This window comes from Thrips palmi, unplaced genomic scaffold (genome assembly GCF_012932325.1).
Source record: "Thrips palmi isolate BJ-2018 unplaced genomic scaffold, TpBJ-2018v1 HiC_scaffold_2, whole genome shotgun sequence".
In the NCBI taxonomy this organism is placed as follows: Eukaryota; Metazoa; Arthropoda; class Insecta; order Thysanoptera; family Thripidae; genus Thrips; species Thrips palmi.
The window spans coordinates 11,714,878-11,733,995 of record NW_023144629.1 but is presented as its reverse complement, the minus strand read 5'-3'; the positions used below and the strand labels follow the sequence as shown (position 1 = coordinate 11,733,995).

The 19,118-nt window shown below is 43.6% G+C and overlaps 1 protein-coding gene across 1 annotated transcript; it reads left to right on the top strand.

Annotated features, from left to right (window-relative positions):
- The first annotated feature begins 2,972 nt into the window (after positions 1 to 2,972).
- On the top strand, positions 2,973 to 5,804 carry LOC117647134. Its single transcript, XM_034388678.1, has 4 exons — positions 2,973 to 3,684; positions 3,823 to 4,041; positions 4,118 to 4,257; positions 5,678 to 5,804. The coding sequence occupies exons 1-4, from the start codon at positions 3,304 to 3,306 to the stop codon at positions 5,757 to 5,759; spliced, it is 822 nt and encodes a 273-aa protein (XP_034244569.1). The 5' UTR covers positions 2,973 to 3,303; the 3' UTR covers positions 5,760 to 5,804.
- The last annotated feature ends 13,314 nt before the right edge of the window (positions 5,805 to 19,118 follow it).

Here is a 19,118-nt window from a genome sequence, read left to right as displayed (position 1 = left end):
GCTGTGTGAGCGTAGTGTGGGTGGCATTTTTAATGATGATTTCGGGTTGGTTCCAATCCGTTTTGTCACCTTGCAAATTCTATAAACTAGTGCGCTGACTGGCAGTAAATCGTCGATTCTTGACATTGTTGCGTGGTCAATGAGTAAATTAACTGGGTACTCACACCTTTGTCGTCTTCGTTCCTTTTATCCAATGAAGAACCAGGCTCGGTGAACCGCTTCATGCGGTGCTCACGCCTTCGTCGTCTTGGAAAAACCCCGGGCTAGATGCACCATATCACACTTTGGGCCCGGGGGGTTTGGGGAGGTGAAGTGGGGTCTGCTGTGTGAGGCTGCCTAATCCAGCTCGCCGCGGGGTCAAACCGGGTCGGGGGACGCTATGCACTTGGTCCTCAGTCACTGGGTTTTCACTGCACTGATCACTCGCGTAACCGTCTAGCCGCGGCGTGTTCTACGGGTTCGTGAAGGGGTGAAGTAACGACACACGGGTTGGTTGAGTACTTGGGCACACGCGGACACTTTCGCGGAGGGGGTATTCGGCGGAGAGGGCTCAGGTGTTTCCGCTACAGTGGTTGGTAGAATACTAACTGGAGCTTCTCCCGAGTCGGGGCTCCGTGAGGGAGGCACGTGCTTAATCCCTAACATCTAAGGTGAACGCATCGGCCCGGGCCCGGTGACAATCAGATTATTCCAGCACTGCTGGCTAACGCCTGATTACTAGGCAACCTATCTGCCAGTCGTGTTAGTTAGATGGCATTTAACACGGGGCGACGCGGCCTATGTTTTCTGCATAGGCACGCGCGTCAGATAGCACGGCAGCTAGCGCGCTGAGCGCTGTAGAGGTGCGTGCGCATCGCAGAGGCATTGACCAGTGTGACCTGGGCAGTGCGTCTGTGATATAGCATAAATGCCAAACATATCATCTGAGCTGATGACTGACGCAAAGTGTTGTCTAAATGGTCACTAAGGACTTCACTTGGCCTATCTCGTTCCAAGTGACCAAGGTCAAAAAACTTCATTCTCTCATTTAAAATTGGTAGTGAAATAAAATTATTAGCCACCAAGAACTTTAAAAACTCTCTAACTTCCACCTCAATAACGCCCTCTGATAACACATGCATAATATCCTGAGGAATGCATTTAGTAACATCAAAACCAGCTAAATCCATAAACGGACTTCTTTCATTAACACCATAATGTCTCGACCAAAATTGTCGAGTTGCTAAAGTAACAGTTCTATCTTCAACAGCAGTTACATGATTAGCATGTGATGTCATATCTCTTAAAGTAAAATACTGTTCCCTGAAATACATTCTCCAACGGTCTTGGTCTGTCAAGCATCTACGACACATTTTAATTGTCTTTGTAACAGACTTCTTGAAACCACCAATGAGGGCAGCAGCAGGAGTGTCTGCGGCAGCAAAAATAACGGATCCTTTGTAGGTTTTTACAACATTGTTCACAGCAATAGTTACGCCCTCAGTTTCCAAGACTTTGATATCCGCCACAAACTTAGCCAAAACCTTCTTGATTCCATACTTTTTAATATGACAGTACTTAGCAACCAATAACAAATTGTTGGCCTGCAATGTAGATCTATATTCTGGATAAACATTGGCCAAGGTCCAATAGAACATACCCAGTTTGTGGGATTTTGATCCCAGAGGATTAGAAACCTCAATTTCATCATAATAAAATATTATTGCCAAAGCATTAACAACTTGACTGAAAATTGGATTAGTTTTATAGTATCTGCCATCAAGTACTGTTTTGTAGGAATCTCCTGACTGTTTTGGATTGTCTACACAAGCCCGTACCTGATCATTGAGAAGTAATCTTTTTAAACAGTCGAGAAATGGAATTGTGTATGCACGGTGAATAGTTCTAACCAACTTCACTCGAGGTTTCCTTTTCCAACGCCAACCTTTTCCAAGATTAACTTTCTCTGGCATTATCATGCCTAGTGATGATACAAGAAACTTGTCCAAGCTGGTTTTTGTAGATATCATTGAGAACACTGATGATGAAGGAAACTCCTCTTCAATTATTTGTTGCACTCTATTGACATCAATCGTGTGGGTGTTTGGATCAGCAGCATTCTGAATCTGGCTCTGAAATAAGAAATATGTTTCAAAAATTTAGCACAATGTATTCTGTATTTAATTTTGAACACCAACGACTGCCGCCTACCAAAATTAAAGCTGAGTATTCTTGTAAGAGATGATCCGATCCCTCCATTATCTTCAGCATGGCAGTATGTGATGTGCGGTATCTATCTCTGATTTGAAGCAGAAACTTAGCCCCATACCATTGAACATGGTCCATTCCAACCAGTTGGTGTACATTATCTGCAATATAAAAAGAGAATAACGTTAGAGCAACTTATGGTCAAAGGACAAAAATAAAAAAACTCAACAGAACCAATTTTACCTGCAGCATGTCCCACGGGGTGCTCAATTTCAAATTGATCAGGCGCATCGTCGTTTATTTGTAAAAATTCCTCGTCCGCCACTCGATGCTTTCATTGCATATGTTTCTTGAAGCTAGTCCAATTTCTGTACGTTGCACGGCATCCCGCACTTGAACAGGTTACTGTGAACCGTGGATCAAAACGATGCGTTCGTACATGATGCTTCAGCAGCAGACGTTCACCAATAGTTGAAAAGTGGCACAAGTTGCATTTGAAGCGATATCGCACCATGATTTTGATTAGAGAAACACTTGTGGAGGAAAGCTAGCCGGATAAAAACAACATGACTAACCCCAAAATGCGGCTAAGGAACAAAACAATAACAAAAGCAGTACCAACGGAATTAAACGAAAATCACGACCCTATTGCTTGTTAATTTTGGAATAAATTGACTGGCAATAATTTGATATCTTTTTCCATACTCTTGAATCTAAATGAATATTTAAGGTGGGGTGATTTGATTGGGTTTGAGCGGGGATTAAGAAATATGGTGCAAGCAAAGAGTTTGGTTTCTAGGGTTGGTGCTCCCGCGTCCCACGAAAAATCATGTTCTTCCTTTTGTTGTTCTCTTGGTATCTTTTCGTTAAATAGGCCACTGATTTGTTCGAAATGCCTATTAATTTCCAGTTTCTTGTGCTACTTCATCCGTCGTTTCGTATCACTCGTCTCTGCGATCTCTGCTGGCGACCATGTCGTTGAAAGAAGTTTATTTGAAGTTCGGGGAACGCAACAAGTGCGTGAAGTTCCGCAGTGCAGCTGACAAGAATGATGTTGAAGCTCTACGAGAAGCATTGGAAGTGGCCAAAGAACATGATTAAGACCTCAAAAGACGAATGGATGGGTGCAGTGTAGTGTTCCAGAAGCTTAAATTGAAGAAGTCGACGCAGCAAAGTGTACTGGTAGACATTGATGATGTCGAAGACATTGAAGACGAATGTGACATTGTGACAGTGTTTTGTCCCATCTTAGCCTCCAACATACCTATCGTTTTCGATACTGGAAACATCACAGTCAGTGAAGATGGAATCTGCACTATGGAGAGTGATTCGTCCAATGGTAATGCAGCCGAAAGTGCCCTATCTTCTGGCGCAACTTTGTCAGTCCAAACCTCAGGTGGAGATAACCTCACTTCGCCACAAGCGAATTTGAGCAGTGACATTCCTCCAATGTCTAAAGCTTCGCCAGGGTATGCTAGAAAGGGCCGAAAGGATCAGGTGTGTACTTTACTTATTTATTTAGTGTGTGTGTGATGTGGTGCATGAGAGTTAATTTGGTTCATCATTGGGAACGGAATTAATACTCGTGCACCTCTCCGAACCTTAACACTTATTGATGTTTGTTTCTCGTTTCAGAACCCCGCATTGCTTTCTTTGCCAACTCTGAGCCCCTCCTTGAAAGCTTTCCAAGGAAAAGCTAATACCTGTATGGAGAAGTTTATTGCGTTCTATGGCAATTATTTAAGAACTGTGACTGAGGATTTGATTTCTAAAACGGACTACAGAGATTTTGCTATCACCATTGTCAACGCACACTCTGAATTGGGCGACCCATCTAATTCTGAGAACTCTCATGTAAGTGTTTAGTGTGTGATGGAGCTCTAGTTAATATTTATTATTTATTACTGTTAATTTTCTTTTTCCTTTACAGCATCTAGTGAAAGACATGCTAAGCCAGTATGTGAGGAATTGCCGGAGAAAAGACAGAATTTGGAGCAATGTCAATTTGGAAGCTGTTGCAGAACAGCCAGCCAAGAAGCGCCAACGCAAGACAACCATGCCTGCTGAAATGTGAGTACTAACTGCATGCGCATATTCCACTGTTCTTCGGGCAACAGTTTGGGCAGCTTAGGGTAAGGTGCCCAGTGATGGCCACTTTTAGCGCACTGATGCGCCTTTAACCCCTTTACTAAGTGTTCCGCACGCCGTACCGGTATGAAAATTTCTAGGAACATACAAGAAGGATAGAGTGAAGATTCCCAAGGTTAGAAACCAGCAAAATAAAATTTATTCCTTAAGAAAGAATTAATCAAAATTTCAGTACAGTTTGCCCAGTGATGGCCACCTTTTGCCCAGTGATAGCCAGGGTCCCGGCCCAGTGATGACCACACTAGGGTTTGAGCGCTTTGTTTTCGCTTTTGACAGTTATTGAACCCAATTTCGGCTGGTTTGCACCGTGTTCGAAGCTACAGGGGTCGCTGTGTCTTAGAAAACGGAAATCAGTGTAACCCTGGGAACTGGAATCTACTTGTGTGTATACCATTAACATAGAATTAGAGTTAAAATTTTAAGTTTTGCGATAGAAAAGATTTGGTTTTTGAAATGATTTGACCTCGAGAAGGTGAACATATAATGTTAAGCATGTTATAGGTACAGACCTCAAATTCAAAGGTTTATCGGTATCCAAATGGAAAAAAGTACAATATGCATCTTTTTTCCCTCTTTCAAGGCCGATAACTTCTGAAAATGGAGCTGAACCTAAAACAAGCTGAACATTCTTTGTTCTTCTTGTTGAGGTGAACACGTTTCTGAAATCGAATTGTTTCTATCACATATTTAGAATTTTGACGAAAACAAAATTTACTATACATACGGTGTCTAAACAGTTTCCATGGTACCGCGAATTCAGGTCCCCATGAGGCAGGCGGAGTGAGATGCCAGGTCAAAACCAAGATATATCAGGCAACAAACTAGAAGGACATGAACGGCGTCGCATCGCTCGTTGCATAGTCTGCTTCAAAACACTAGTGTGGCTATCACTGGCTGCGCACTGTTTTGCCAGCCCAGTACTGCCACCACCCCTTTTCCCTCAAATGTAACGAAATTTCAAAACAACTTGCATGCTATGGTTAACTTGCCCTCTTTCGATTCTTCTGCCGTGATGTTTCTCTTGCACGGACCTCGCAAATGACAAGCGACGCCGTCAAAGCCTGCGCTAATCTGGGCCGGTAAGGAAAGCAACATTCGACGGGCCGAGAACGCAGTGTTCAGCGGGCCGCACCCGTGCGGCCGTCAGCAACACTAAAAAGCTGAAATTTCTTCGGCGTTGTGTTGCCAATAGGTGACAGTACAAAACCTCAAAGCTCAATCCCATTCCCCATCTAATCTCGTCTGAATGGAAAGTGCGCTCAAAGTGTAAAGTGGCCATCACTGGTACCCTGGCCATCACTGGGCACGTTACCCTATCTAGTCCAGTATCATGGCTGGCTAGGCACGACGTGATCCTCCCGGGATGCAATCCGACACCGGCGCTCCGTGTTCGCCATCGTCATCTGGCCCCTCATGTGGACTAATCCTGCTTGTGTCATGAGGTGAACGCGCCTGGAAACGAGAAGCCCTCCTCTCCGACATGGACCCTTGAAGTAAGGTGTTGTTGTGTCAGTGACCATGTATCCGCGTGCAACCTCTTAAATTTTAACCCGCGAGCCACCCCGTAAATTTTATCTGCGTCCGTGTGTTGACTGTGTCAGCCATGGCACTTTTCATTGGCGACAGTATCTTTGCCAGACTATTGGATTTGTACCCCGAAAACTATCACCCCCCTCAGCAAGACCTGTGTGTGCGAGGGGCGCGTGTTCAGCAAATCAAACACTTGGTTAAGAGTTGCACTGACCTCCCAAGTTGTGCTGTACTGCTTGTGGGCATCAATGACTTGTTGTCTCCGCATCAGTTAACAGTGGTGTGGCAAGATTATGTATCGTTGGTTCGCCTTTTATTGAGAAGGGGTGTTGCTCTCTACGTTTGTCCACTTCTACCTGTGGCTAACATTCGCAAACGGATGGTGCACGAAGCGGATCTAAATAAGTTAAATTTCTATGTAAACAATGTAAAAGCTAAGTCTTGTGTCACTGTACTCTCTTTTGAGTCAATTTTTGTCTGTGGATCTACTATCTACACTCACTTGTACTGTCCATGGGTCAAGTCTCGTCCTGATTTTATCTATCCTAATGCAAAAGGTCTAAAGTTAATGCATCAAGCTATTCAGTCCATCATAGTCTAAAATTATACATCGGGTTCATGTTATAATTTAATAACTGGTCTTTCTAGTGTTGTTCATTCAACTTAATTCTGTATACATTATCTTCCCATGGTTCAGTCCTCTCTTGTGACTTTCGATTCTACCTTACTTTAAATTAAGCTCACCCGATGTTAGTCTCGTTATTTGTTTACAATTTTGTTATGCTCTGTTTTGACAGTTAAGTGATCTGTTGAGCAAAATTGTATTATATCTGTCTTTTGATATTTAAATTCTATGTGGGTGACTCAGCTAAGTGATGCACTTTTGTGCTTGGTTTGAGTTTGACCTCTGTGTCGCCCCATAGTTATTTGTGGTACATTAGTACATTCTCCCGATTAAGTCCTGTATTTTTCATGTCCTGCCAGGCTGGTCCTGTGTAGGCTTGATAGTCTAGTTATGCTCTTTAGTGAGTAATGTAAATATTTCATGTGTATATAGTTCATCAGTCCAGTCATTATGTGTCAGTTTTTTGTGTTAGGTTGTTGTTGTTTTTGTAAAGTTTATTTGTCTCCGTTGTGCTTGGTAAAGCCTTGGATAGTGTCGTATAGGGGGCTTGCTTTAAAGATATCAGTAAATCAGCTTGAGAAAACCTATGTTTCCGTTATTCTAAATTCCGTATGAAGGAACTTTCCGCGTTTTGTTTCTTTAGTAAATTCTGGTAACAGTGAATCGCTTTAATGAAATATTAGGTTTTATTCAGTCAGATATAGTAGTCAGGATGGCAGCCACTGGAGTAGGCGTTGGACGGAGCCTACTCCACCTCGTGTGTATGTGTTGGCTTGGTTAGTACTAAATAGATTTTTCTCCAAATTAAATTAATTCTTGAAGTACACCAGGGCATCACATCACACTCTATTGTCTATTGTCCTTTTTGTGATATACATTTCTCATTAATTGTTTGTACAGTGTTCCAAAAAGTCTATAGTATAATTATATATGGCACGTATGTTATCCTGTTTGTCATGTTTTTCCCTCTGTTATCCCACACTGAGACCAAGCCTAAGTTCTGTATGCAGTAGTCTGTTTTGTTGCTCGGGGGCAGTCTCTGACTGCATGGCGCCCTGACTTACCACTCTCACACCCTCTCTACCGCCCTTTTTATAAGCTGGCTGTTCTTAAAAATAAACTCGGGCATTTTTTCATTCACTTAATTACTGCAGTAACTCTTACACAAGTTACAATTTGGCGCCCAACGTGGGGCCTTTTGTTCCTTTCTCAGTTGTCTCAGTGTGGTCAGGGAAACATGTTACTAAATTATCTTTCAGTGTCAACTTCTTGTTTTTGTACATGCCTAATATTTGTTTTGTTTTTGGCTGTGTCGCTGTGTCGGAGAGGAGGGCCTTCAACGACTCCAGGACGGAACAGCCTTGGAACGTGGTGGATGCGGATCGCCGGGGACGGAGCGTCTCGGGAGGATCCAGCTCTTCTCATACTACTCCACAGTATCCTTTTCCCAATTTCGTCTTTAGTGGTTCGGTTGTGGGTTGCACTGTGCACTTTGGTCATGGAGGTTTATGGGTTGCTCAAGACCGAGCTCCAGTATGAGCTTCGAGTTCGAGGCAAACGCTGGGAGGGCTTAACAGTTGATGACTTGCGGTAGAGGTTCCGTAAAGTTGTCCAGAAGGAGAACGCGGGTAGGCGCTATATTCGTTATATCCCGGACCTTAAAGAGGAGTTCACCTCTTGCTCTGAACTCTGCAACACTCTCTCTTCCACTGACCTTTCTGATCCCCCTCCGGCTAGATTCTCTTCTCTATTCTGTCATGCTCTTAGCGTCTCGCCTACCTCTATAACTATTCTTTTGACTATGCTAATTTCTATCCTTCTACTTCTGAGGTGTTCAACCTCATTCGTAAGCTGTCTGATTTAAGAGACTTGGCCACGGACCGACATCCCACTCTGAAATTGCCTGTAGTGCCGACCACCCATCACAAGGATCATGTTTTGATCGTGGGTGAACCCCCCTCAGTCGCGAATTGACTGGCTTCCAGCTCGAACCGCACGAGCATCTGTCTGAATCTGACCGATTAGATGAGGCTGCGGGCGGTACCTCTGCTCCTCGAACTACCTCCACTCCTCGAGAGTCTCAGCAACTTGAGATCCCACTCAGGGCCACGGCTACCCAAACAGGCCAAATGGAGCCCAACAGGGTTGGTTTCAAGCTATCGGCTCGGGGGTACTAATCAGGACCGTGATCGTGAGGCTGATGGCACCGTGTATGGCACATTGCCAGGGGCCGCCTCCACTCGTAATGCAGGACCGTCTCAGTTCGAAATTGAACTTGAGCGGCTTCGTGCGGATCGCGCGCGAGCACAGGAGTTGATACGAGAACGCGCCCTTGAAGACGAGCGGCAGCGACAGCACCAGACTCAGAACGATACCATCGCGGCTTTGCAAAGGCAGCTAGACGAACTAAAAACCCGAATGGCCATTGATAAGCTGGAACGTACTCAACAGCATCATGAGTCCACTTTGAGTAGCCTTACTAAACTTTCTAAAGGTGCCCAGATGTATAAGTGGAACATCAAATTTAGTGGTGCTAAATCTGAGAGTGTTTTCTCTTTTCTTGAAAAAGTCAGGGACCGAGCTCAGTCTTGTCAAGTGAGTGAGGCTGCCCTTTTAAAGGGAGCTGCTGATTTATTTTCTTACTCTGCTCTGATATGGTTCCGTGCTAATTCTGAAGGTGGAAATTTCCCTTCCTGTGCAGCTCTAGAGGCTGCACTTAAAATTACTTTCCTTCCCCAAGATTGGGAAGATATGCTTATTGATGAGATTAAATCTCGTAGGCAGGGAGCGGATGAGTCCTTAGAAATATATGTGGCCTGCATGCAACGCATGTTTGGAAGACTTGGCTCCCCACCTTCAGAGTTGTCTCGCCTTAAAATGATTTGGAAAAATTTGCACACCTATTATCTTGAGAGGATAGAGTTCAGTTCTTTAACATCTGTGGCTCAACTACTTGAGAAGGGCAGGAGAGTAGATTTTGCCAGGCAGGTATCTGAAGCTCGAAAGTCTGAAGTAAAGGCGCCTTTGATTGACCCAGATTTGGCTTATAAAGCCAAGAAAAAACCAGAGCCTAAGGTTGCGGCTGTGGAGCAAACCAAGCTGCAGTTGTGCTGGAATTGCCGTCAAATGGCTGACCATCTGGGCAAAGATTGTCCCAAGCCTAAGGCCAAATATTGCTATAAGTGTGGCACTCCTGATGTCGTCACTAAAACTTGCCCCAAGTGTTCAAAAAAACGAGTAAAATCTCACAGCCGGTTTAGTCTTTCTAGTAGGAAAGGTCGTGTCATTCAATTGGATTCTATTTCTCTGGACTTTGGACGTGATGAGAGGGCCTACCTTCCTGTCGACATTGTTGGACAGAAAGTTCTTGGCTAGTTAGATTGTGGAGCTACTCGATGTGTCATGGGGAGCCCTGGGCATGCTATTTGGTCTAAATTGGGGTTTAAGGTTTCCTCAAAGGAAACTATCGGTGTACGGTTGGCTGATAAATCCTTTCATCGAGCCTTGGGCACTGTCAACTTGCCCATCACCATCCCCACCCCTGGACACCCTCGGTAAGGGTTATTGAAAAGACGACTTTTTTGAAATGTATACCGGCCCATGCGGAAAATGGTTCCCTTACATGTTAAAACTATCCTTGGAACAAGGGGAGCCCGATCAAAAAATGCGTAGGGGTCTCCCCACCTTTTTTAAGGTTGAATTTCGGCGTAGTTTTTCAGAAGTCCGAGTTTTAACGCAACAGGGGCTCTAGAAGCCCTGCGGTGCGTCTTGGCCGCTGGGTATCGATTTGAACTTCTTCTACTCAAGTTCCGGAAGAAAATGAGACCTATTGGGGTTGATTTGGTCGCACGTACAAAGATCTACACCATTTTTTTTTGCTCAAAAAACCGCGTTTTTTGTGCATTGTTTTACATTTTGAGGGCTATTAAAGCTTCTGGTATGGTTCAAAAAAATTCGAAGTGAGTGGTTCTTGTAGAGAAAAGTCTGGCCTTTCCAACGAGCCTAGGCGGAAGATTGTGCGATTTTTAGTTTAGGCGCTAGAGCAGCTCAAAGTGTGTTAATGATTTAAGTTTTCCTAGAAAACAGCGCTATCGCATGTGGAAGACGTAGGAAATGGTCAAAATACAGGGAAAAAAATTTAAAAATAATTGTCTGCGGAGTATTAGTGTGAATGAATAAGACCGTTGATACCCACCGCACCATAGCGTCCCTCCAAACTTTCACTTCTGTGGTCTTTTCTCCCGCGCGCGGAGTAGTGACGGTAGGATACGTGAGGTGGAATGGGGGAACCTGCCGGTTTTGGGGGGGTGCTGGCGTTAAGTTCCAAAACACCCGGTGCCTAGTGTGGTGCAACCGCTGCTGCCACCGGCCGGCAGAGCGACCGAACGCATCAGCTGTCAGTCGGCTTCGGAACGTCAAATTGGGATGGCGCGTCGCAAGACCTCGGGCGGACGCGTGCTGCGCAGTAGAGACCTACTGCGCAGTTCGCGGTCAGGGGGGGGATCTTTAAGGTGAGGTGTGGGTGAAAATTTGTACAAAAATTGATAAAAATGATAAATTTAATCCACTTGTTATTTTAGTTCAAAATATTCTTCTATTATCGACAGCATGCCGTAAAGGTCTGTGTTATTACTCCCTAAGTATGTGGTTCATCTAACATGGACTGATGTATGCAAGCGCCTTTTCTGGTCACCCAACTCTTACGACAAGTGTCGAATAAATTTTTTTTTCTACTCCGTCAACTCCTCCCTGACCGCGAACTGCGCAGCACGCGTTCCCCGAGGTCTTGCGACGCGCCATCCCAATTTGACGTTCCGAAGCCGACTGACAGCTGATGGGTTCGGTCGCTCTGCCGGCCGGTGGCAGCAGCGGTCGCACCACACAAGGCACCGGGTGTTTCGGAACTTAACGCCAGCACCCCCCAACACCGGCAGGCTTCCCCCATTCCACCTCACGTATCCTACCGTCACTACTCCGCGCGCGAGAACGACCACAGAAGTGAAAGTTTGGAGGGACGCTATGGTGCGGTGGGTATCGACGGTCTTATTCATTCACACTAATACTCCGCAGACAATTATTTTTAAATTTGTTTCCCTGTATTTTGACCATTTCCTACGTCTTCCACATGCGATAGCGCTGTTTTCTAGGAAAACTTAAATCATTAACACACTTTGAGCTGCTCTAGCGCCGAAACTAAAAATCGCACAATCTTCCGCCTAGGCTCGTTGGAAAGGCCAGACTTTTCTCTACAAGAACCACTCACTTCGAATTTTTTTGAACCATACCAGAAGCTTTAATAGCCCTCAAAATGTAAAAAAATGCACAAAAAACGCGTTTTTAGAGCAAAAAAACTGGTGTAGATCTTTGTACGTGCGACCAAATCAACCCCAATAGGTCTCATTTTCTTCCGGAACTTGAGTAGAAGAAGTTCAAATCGATACCCAGCGGCCAAGACGCACCGCAGGGCTTCTAGAGCCCCTGTTGCGTTAAAACTCGGACTTCTGAAAAACTACGCCGAAATTCAACCTTAAAAAAGGTAGGGCGACCCCTACGCATTTTTTGATCGGGCTCCCCTTGTTCCTAGGATAGTTTTAACATGTAAGGGAACCATTTTCCGCGTGGGCCGGTATACATTTCAAAAAAGTCGTCTTTTCAATAACCCTTAACCCTCGGGTTGTCACCATTCCTGTTATAGTAGTCCCTGCATTACCTCATTCATTGATATTAGGGATTGATTTCTGGAAAGCTACAGGGTTGATCCCAGATGTAGTTGAAGGGAAAGCCTATTTTAAAGAGGGTGTTCCCGAGCTGGCAGAAATAATTTCTGTTACTCCAGATGCAAATTCTCCCGACATTCTGTCTGAGGAGCAGAGAAATAACGTTAATGAATTGATTGATAAGTTTCGACCTACACTGGGAAAGAGTGGAATCAGCTGCACTAACTTAGTTACTCATACTATTGACACTGGTGAGGCAGAGCCTAGGAAAGCCAGGTATTTCTCATACTCGCCTGTACTTATGCAAGTTTTAAATTCTGGATTAGATGAGCTGTTGCAAAATGACCTATGGAGCCTTCTAGTAGCCCTTGGTCATCTTCAGTTATTTTGATTAAAAAGAAGGACGGTACTTGGAGATGGGTGATTGACTATAGAGAGTTAAATAAAGTCACTAAGAAAGATGCTTATCCTCTGCCTAAAGTGACCAATATTCTGGATCAATTGAAAGAAGCTAAATTTATTTCTTCACTGGATTTAAAATCTGCTTACCATCAGATTCCCTTAGAGACAACCAGCAGAGAGAAAACTGCTTTCACCATCAGAGGTAGAGGGCTGTATCAGTAGAAACGCATGCCTCAAGGCCTGCACAATGCCCCTGCTACTTGGCAAAGGTTTATCGATAGAGTTATTGGTCAAGATTTGAGTCCTTATGTTTTTGTGTATCTTGACGATATTATTATAGTATCATCAGCCTTTGAGCATCATTTATCCTTGCTCGAGACAGTATTGAAAAGACTCGAAAAGGCCGGATTAACTCTCAAGTTTGAAAAGTGCCACTGGGTCATGCCCCAACTTAAATACCTTGGCTATGTAGGGTAAGGTGCCCAGTGATGGCCACTTTTAGCGCACTGATGCGCCTTTAACCCCTTTACTAAGTGTCCCGCACGTCGTACCAGTATGAAAATTTCCAGGAACATAAAAGAAGGATAGAGTAAAGGTTCCCAAGGCTAGAAACCAGCAAAATAAAATTTATTCTTTGAGAAAAAATTAACCAAACTATCAGTACAGTTTGCCCAGTGATGGCCACCTTTTGCCCAGTGATAGCCAGGGTCCCGGCCCAGTGATGGCCACACTAGGGTTTGAGCGCTTTGTTTTCGTTTTTGACAGTTATTGAACCCAATTTCAGCTGGTTTGCACCTTGTTCGAAGCTACAGGGGTCACTGTGTCTTAGGAAACGGAAATCAGTGTAACCCTGGGAACCTACCCTGGGAATCTACTTGTGTTTATACCATATATATAGAATTAGAGTTAAAAATTTCAAGTTTGCGATAGAAAAGATTTGGTTTCCGAAATGATTTGATCTCGAGAAGGTGAACATGTAATGTTAAGCATGTTATAGGTACAGACTTCAAATTCAAAGGTTTATCGGTGTCCAAAGTGGAAAAAGGTACAAACTGCATCTTTTTTCCTGTTTCAAGGCCGATAACTTCTGAAAATCAAGCCTGAACCTAAAACATGCTTAACATTTTTTGTTCATCTTGTTGAGGTGAATACGTTTCTGAAATCGAATTGTTTCTATCGCATATTTAAAATTTTGACTTAAAAACATAACTTATTGTACGTACGGAGTCTAAACAGTTTCCATGGCACCGTGAATTCAGGTCCCCATGAGGCAGGCGGCGTGAGATGCCAGGTCAAAACCAAGATATTTCAGGCAACAAACTAGACGGACATGCACGGCGTCGCGTCACTCGTTGCAAAGTCTGCTTCAAAACACTAGTGTGGCCATCACTGGCTGTGCACTGTTTTGCCTGCCCAGTACTGGCCACCACCCCTTTTCCCTCAAATGTAACGAAATTTCAAAAAAACGTGCATGCTATGGTTAACTTGCCCTCTTTCGATTCTTCTGACGTGATGTTTCTCTTGCACGGACCTCGTATTCACAAATGACAAGCGACGCCGTTAAAGCCTGCGCTAATCTGGGCCGGTAAGGAAAGCAACGTTCGACCGGCCGAGAATGCAGTGTTCAGCGCGCTGCGCCCGTGTGGCCGTCCACAACACTAAAAAGCTGAAATTTTTTCGGCGTTGTGTTGCCAATAGGTGACAGTACAAAACCTCAAAAGCTCAATTCTTTAACTAATCTCGCCTGGTTGGAAAGTCAGCGCAAAGTGTGAAGTGGCCATCACTGGTACCCTGGCCATCACTGGGCACGTTACCCTAGTAGATGCTAATGGCCTTCATGTTGATCCTAGTAAAGTTCAAGATATAGTTAATTTTCCTAAGCCCACTAATATAAGGCAAGTCCGTCGTTTTGTGAACATGGCTGGTTGGTACAAAAGGTTTATTCCTGAATTTTCTGCCATTTGTGCTCCACTTACTGCCTTGACCCGGAAGAATGCCAGGTGGTCCTGGACAGAGGAGTGTGATGAGGCCTATCTAAAGCTAAAGAATTGCCTAGTGTCCGCCCCAATTCTAGCCTGCCCTAATTTTGACTTAGAATTTGTGCTGCTTTGTGACGCCAGTAACTCTGGAAGTGCTTGTGTGCTGACTCAAGTTCAGGATGGAATGGAACGGATAATCCACTGTGTGAGTCGCACTTTAAACAAGCATGAGAGAAAGTACTCTCCTACTGAACTTGAATGTCTGGCTGTAGTGTTTGGTATCGAAAAGCTCAGACCCTATATTGAGGGTTATCACTTTACGGTGATAACAATCATGCCAGCTTGAAGTGGCTGGATAATATCAAAGACCCTTCTGGAAGGCTTGGCCGTTGGGCACTGAAGCTGCAACAATATGATTTCACTATACGCCATCGTAAGGGTGCTGAAAATGTGGTTCCTGATGCCCTGAGCCGTATTTTTGAAGAAGTCCCTCTTGATTTGGTTGTTGTCGAGGATTTCCCTACCAAGGATGAGTGGTACAATGAGTTATTTAAAGCCATATCAGCTTCACCTGAGAACTACCCCCGGTTTAAGATTTAGGATAATCAGATTTATAAATTCATTTCCATTGGGAAAGATTGCCTCCTTCTTGGGTCAGATTGTTACCCGAAGAAAGCAGACAGCTTGTGCTGGAACAATGTCATGACTCTCCGGTTGCTGGTCACTTTGGTGTCAACAAGACATTTAATCGTGTTAGGCTCTTGTATTACTTTCCTCGTATGAAGTCCTACATTAAGGATTATGTGTCTCGGTGTCCTAAATGCATTGCTCATAAACCTGTATTGCTGAAACCTGCAGGCTTGATGGGGGCTCAGAGGAAGGCGTCAAAACCTTGGGAGGTCATCAGTGCTGATCTGATGGGACCCTTTCCCCGTTCAACATCTGGTTTTAAGTTCTTGCTCGTGATCACTGGTTTGTTCTCCAAGTACGTTGAGGTTCGCCCCTTAAGGGAAGCCAAAGCTAATAATGTGGTAGAGTTCTTCGAGAACAAGATTTTTCATACATCGGGTTCCTGTTATAATTTAATAACTGGTCTTTCTAGTGTTGTTCATTCAACTTAATTCTGTATACATTATCTTCCCATGGTTCAGTTCCTCTCTTGTGACTTTCGATTCTACCTTACTTCAAATTAAGCTCACCCGATGTTAGTCTCGATATTTGTTTACAATTTTGTTATGCTCTGTTTTGACAGTTAAGTGATCTGTTGAGCAAAATTGTATTATCTGTCTTTTGATATTTAAATTCTATGTGGTTGACTCAGCTAAGTGATGCACTTTTGTGCTTGGTTTGAGTTTGACCTCTGTGTCGCCCCATAGTTATTGTGGTACATTAGTACATTTTCCCGATTAAGTCCTGTATTTTTCATGTCCTGCCAGGCTGGTCCTGTGTAGGCTTGATAGTCTAGTTATGCTCTTTAGTGAGTAATGTAATTATTTCATGTGTAAATAGTTCATCAGTTCAGTCATTATGTGTCAGTATTTTGTGTTAGGTTGTTGTTGTTTTTTGTAAAGTTTATTTGTCTCCGTTGTGCTTGGTAAAGCCTTGGATAGTGTCGTATAGGGGGCTTGCTTTAAAGATATCAGTAACATCAGCTTGAGAAAACCTATGTTTCCGTTATTCTAAATTCCGTATGAAGGAACTTTCCGCGTTTTGTTTCTTTAGTAAATTCTGGTAACAGTGAATCGCTTTAATGAAATATTAGGTTTTATTCAGTCAGATATAGGGTAAGGTGCCCAGTGATGGCCACTTTTAGCGCACTGATGCGCCTTTAACCCCTTTACTAAGTGTCCCGCACGTCGTACCAGTATGAAAATTTCCAGGAACATAAAAGAAGGATAGAGTAAGGTTCCCAGGCTAAAACCAGCAAAATAAAATTTATTCTTTGAGAAAAAATTAACCAAACTATCAGTACAGTTTGCCCAGTGATGGCCACCTTTTGCCCAGTGATAGCCAGGGTCCCGGCCCAGTGATGGCCACACTAGGGTTTGAGCGCTTTGTTTTCGTTTTTGACAGTTATTGAACCCAATTTCAGCTGGTTTGCACCTTGTTCGAAGCTACAGGGGTCACTGTGTCTTAGGAAACGGAAATCATGTAACCCTGGGAACCTACCCTGGGAATCTACTTGTGTTATACCATATATATAGAATTAGAGTTAAAATTTCAAGTTTGCGATAGAAAAGATTTGGTTTCCGAAATGATTTGATCTCGAGAAGGTGAACATGTAATGTTAAGCATGTTATAGGTACAGACTTCAAATTCAAAGGTTTATCGGTGTCCAAAGTGGAAAAAGGTACGCCTGCATCTTTTTTCCTGTTTCAAGGCCGATAACTTCTGAAAATCAAGCCTGAACCTAAAACATGCTTAACATTTTTGTTCATCTTGTTGAGGTGAATACGTTTCTGAATCGAATTGTTTCTATCGCATATTTAAAATTTTGACTTAAAACATAACTTATTGTACGTACGGAGTCTAAACAGTTTCCATGGTACCGTGAATTCAGGTCCCCATGAGGCAGGCGGCGTGAGATGCCAGGTCAAAACCAAGATATTTCAGGCAACAAACTAGACGGACATGCACGGCGTCGCGTCACTCGTTGCAAAGTCTGCTTCAAAACACTAGTGTGGCCATCACTGGCTGTGCACTGTTTTGCCTGCCCAGTACTGGCCACCACCCCTTTTCCCTCAAATGTAACGAAATTTCAAAAAAACGTGCATGCTATGGTTAACTTGCCCTCTTTCGATTCTTCTGACGTGATGTTTCTCTTGCACGGACCTCGTATTCACAAATGACAAGCGACGCCGTTAAAGCCTGCGCTAATCTGGGCCGGTAAGGAAAAGCAACGTTCGACCGGCCGAGAATGCAGTGTTCAGCGCGCTGCGCCCGTGTGGCCGTCCACAACACTAAAAAGCTGAAATTTTTTCGGCGTTGTGTTGCCAATAGGTGACAGTACAAAACCTCAAAAGCTCAATTCTTTAACTAATCTCGCCTGGTTGGAAAGTCAGCGCAAAGTGTGAAGTGGCCATCACTGGTACCCTGGCCATCACTGGGCACGTTACCCTAGTAGTCAGGATGGCAGCCACTGGAGTAGGCGTTGGACGGAGCCTACTCCATCTCGTGTTTTTGTGTTGGCCTGGTTAGTACTAAATAGATTTTTCTCCAAATTAAATTAATTCTTGAAGTACACCAGGGCATCACATCACACTCTATTGTCTATTGTCCTTTTTGTGATATACATTTCTCATTAATTGTTTGTACAGTGTTCCAAAAAGTCTATAGTATAATTATATGGCATGTATGTTATCCTGTTTGTCATGTTTTTCCCTCTGTTATGCCACACTGAGACCAAGCCTAAGTTCTGTATGCAGTAGTCTGTTTTGTTGCTCGGGGGCAGTCTCTGACTGCATGGCGCCCTGACTTACCACTCTCACACCCTCTCTACCGCCCTTTTTATAAGCTGGCTGTTCTTAAAAATAAACTCGGGCATTTTTTCATTCACTCAATTACTGCAGTAACTCTCACACAAGTTACATCGCCGCCAACGAACGTTCATGGTTTCCGCTAATTCGAGAAAATTTCTGCTATGCAACAGTTTGTTTGAAGTGACGTACATCCCTCCCTATCAAAATTACCACGTTTGAGCTTTTGAACTTAAGTTCACCACACATTAAGCCTTCTTTGGTGAAAAAATGAAAATTTTGAAAGTTGGTGTATTTCAACAATGCCCTGGTGAAATTTTCACATTTTCACCACTTTTTTAAAAATTGTCCAAAGCAAAAAAAAAAATTTTTTTTTCAGTCGAAAGATCTTTTGAAGACCTTTCCAAATCTGGTCTCAGAATGTATGTGCGACCAAAATTACGGTTTCTACGGGGGTTCAAACTTTTCACCAGGAAAAATATCACTAAAACAAAAAAAGTTCATAACTTGGCCAAAATTTTTTTTTTTTTCAAAACCATTTTGCACAGGTCTTAAGTGACCTCAGGTGAACACAAAAAAAAATTATGAACGAAATCGGACGAGGTCGGGGTCAACCTAGTGCTGTTTTTTCGTGGAATGACCCTACTGTAAATATGATTCCAACACGACAACTGAGATTATTTTTCTGAACAGGGAAACTCGCAGCAGCTTGATTTGCAAGAGAAGCGATGTGCCAATTGCACAAACGATGCAATAATGATCAAGATTTTAGAACTTTAAGAAGCTCAAAACAACTCTTAATAGATTTCAAGACATTGTTTTGCTTGCATCTTTTTTTTTTTTTGACTTTGTTAACTAAAAAGGTAAGGGAAGGTGGGGTACCATGTGACACTTTTAGGCGGATGCCCGCCAACACGAAACTAACAATTGTACGGATCCATACTGCTCGTGCCGACAAAGAGGGGTCCCTTAGCTTCAAAGTCCCGTTAAGCTTTTCATTTTATCTCGATTGGTTGCGAAGGTATCCCAGTTTAATTGGGTGCATGTAAAATGT

Excerpts from the sequence above, each read along its gene's own strand:
- LOC117647134 (XM_034388678.1), top strand. The coding sequence starts at position 3,304 with ATGGATGGGTGCAGTGTAGTGTTCCAGAAGCTTAAATTGAAGAAGTCG. Across the intron at positions 4,042-4,117 it reads CTAATTCTGAGAACTCTCAT|CATCTAGTGAAAGACATGCT; the intron begins GTAAGTGTTTAG and ends TTTCCTTTACAG. Across the intron at positions 4,258-5,677 it reads ACAACCATGCCTGCTGAAAT|GCACGACGTGATCCTCCCGG; the intron begins GTGAGTACTAAC and ends ATGGCTGGCTAG.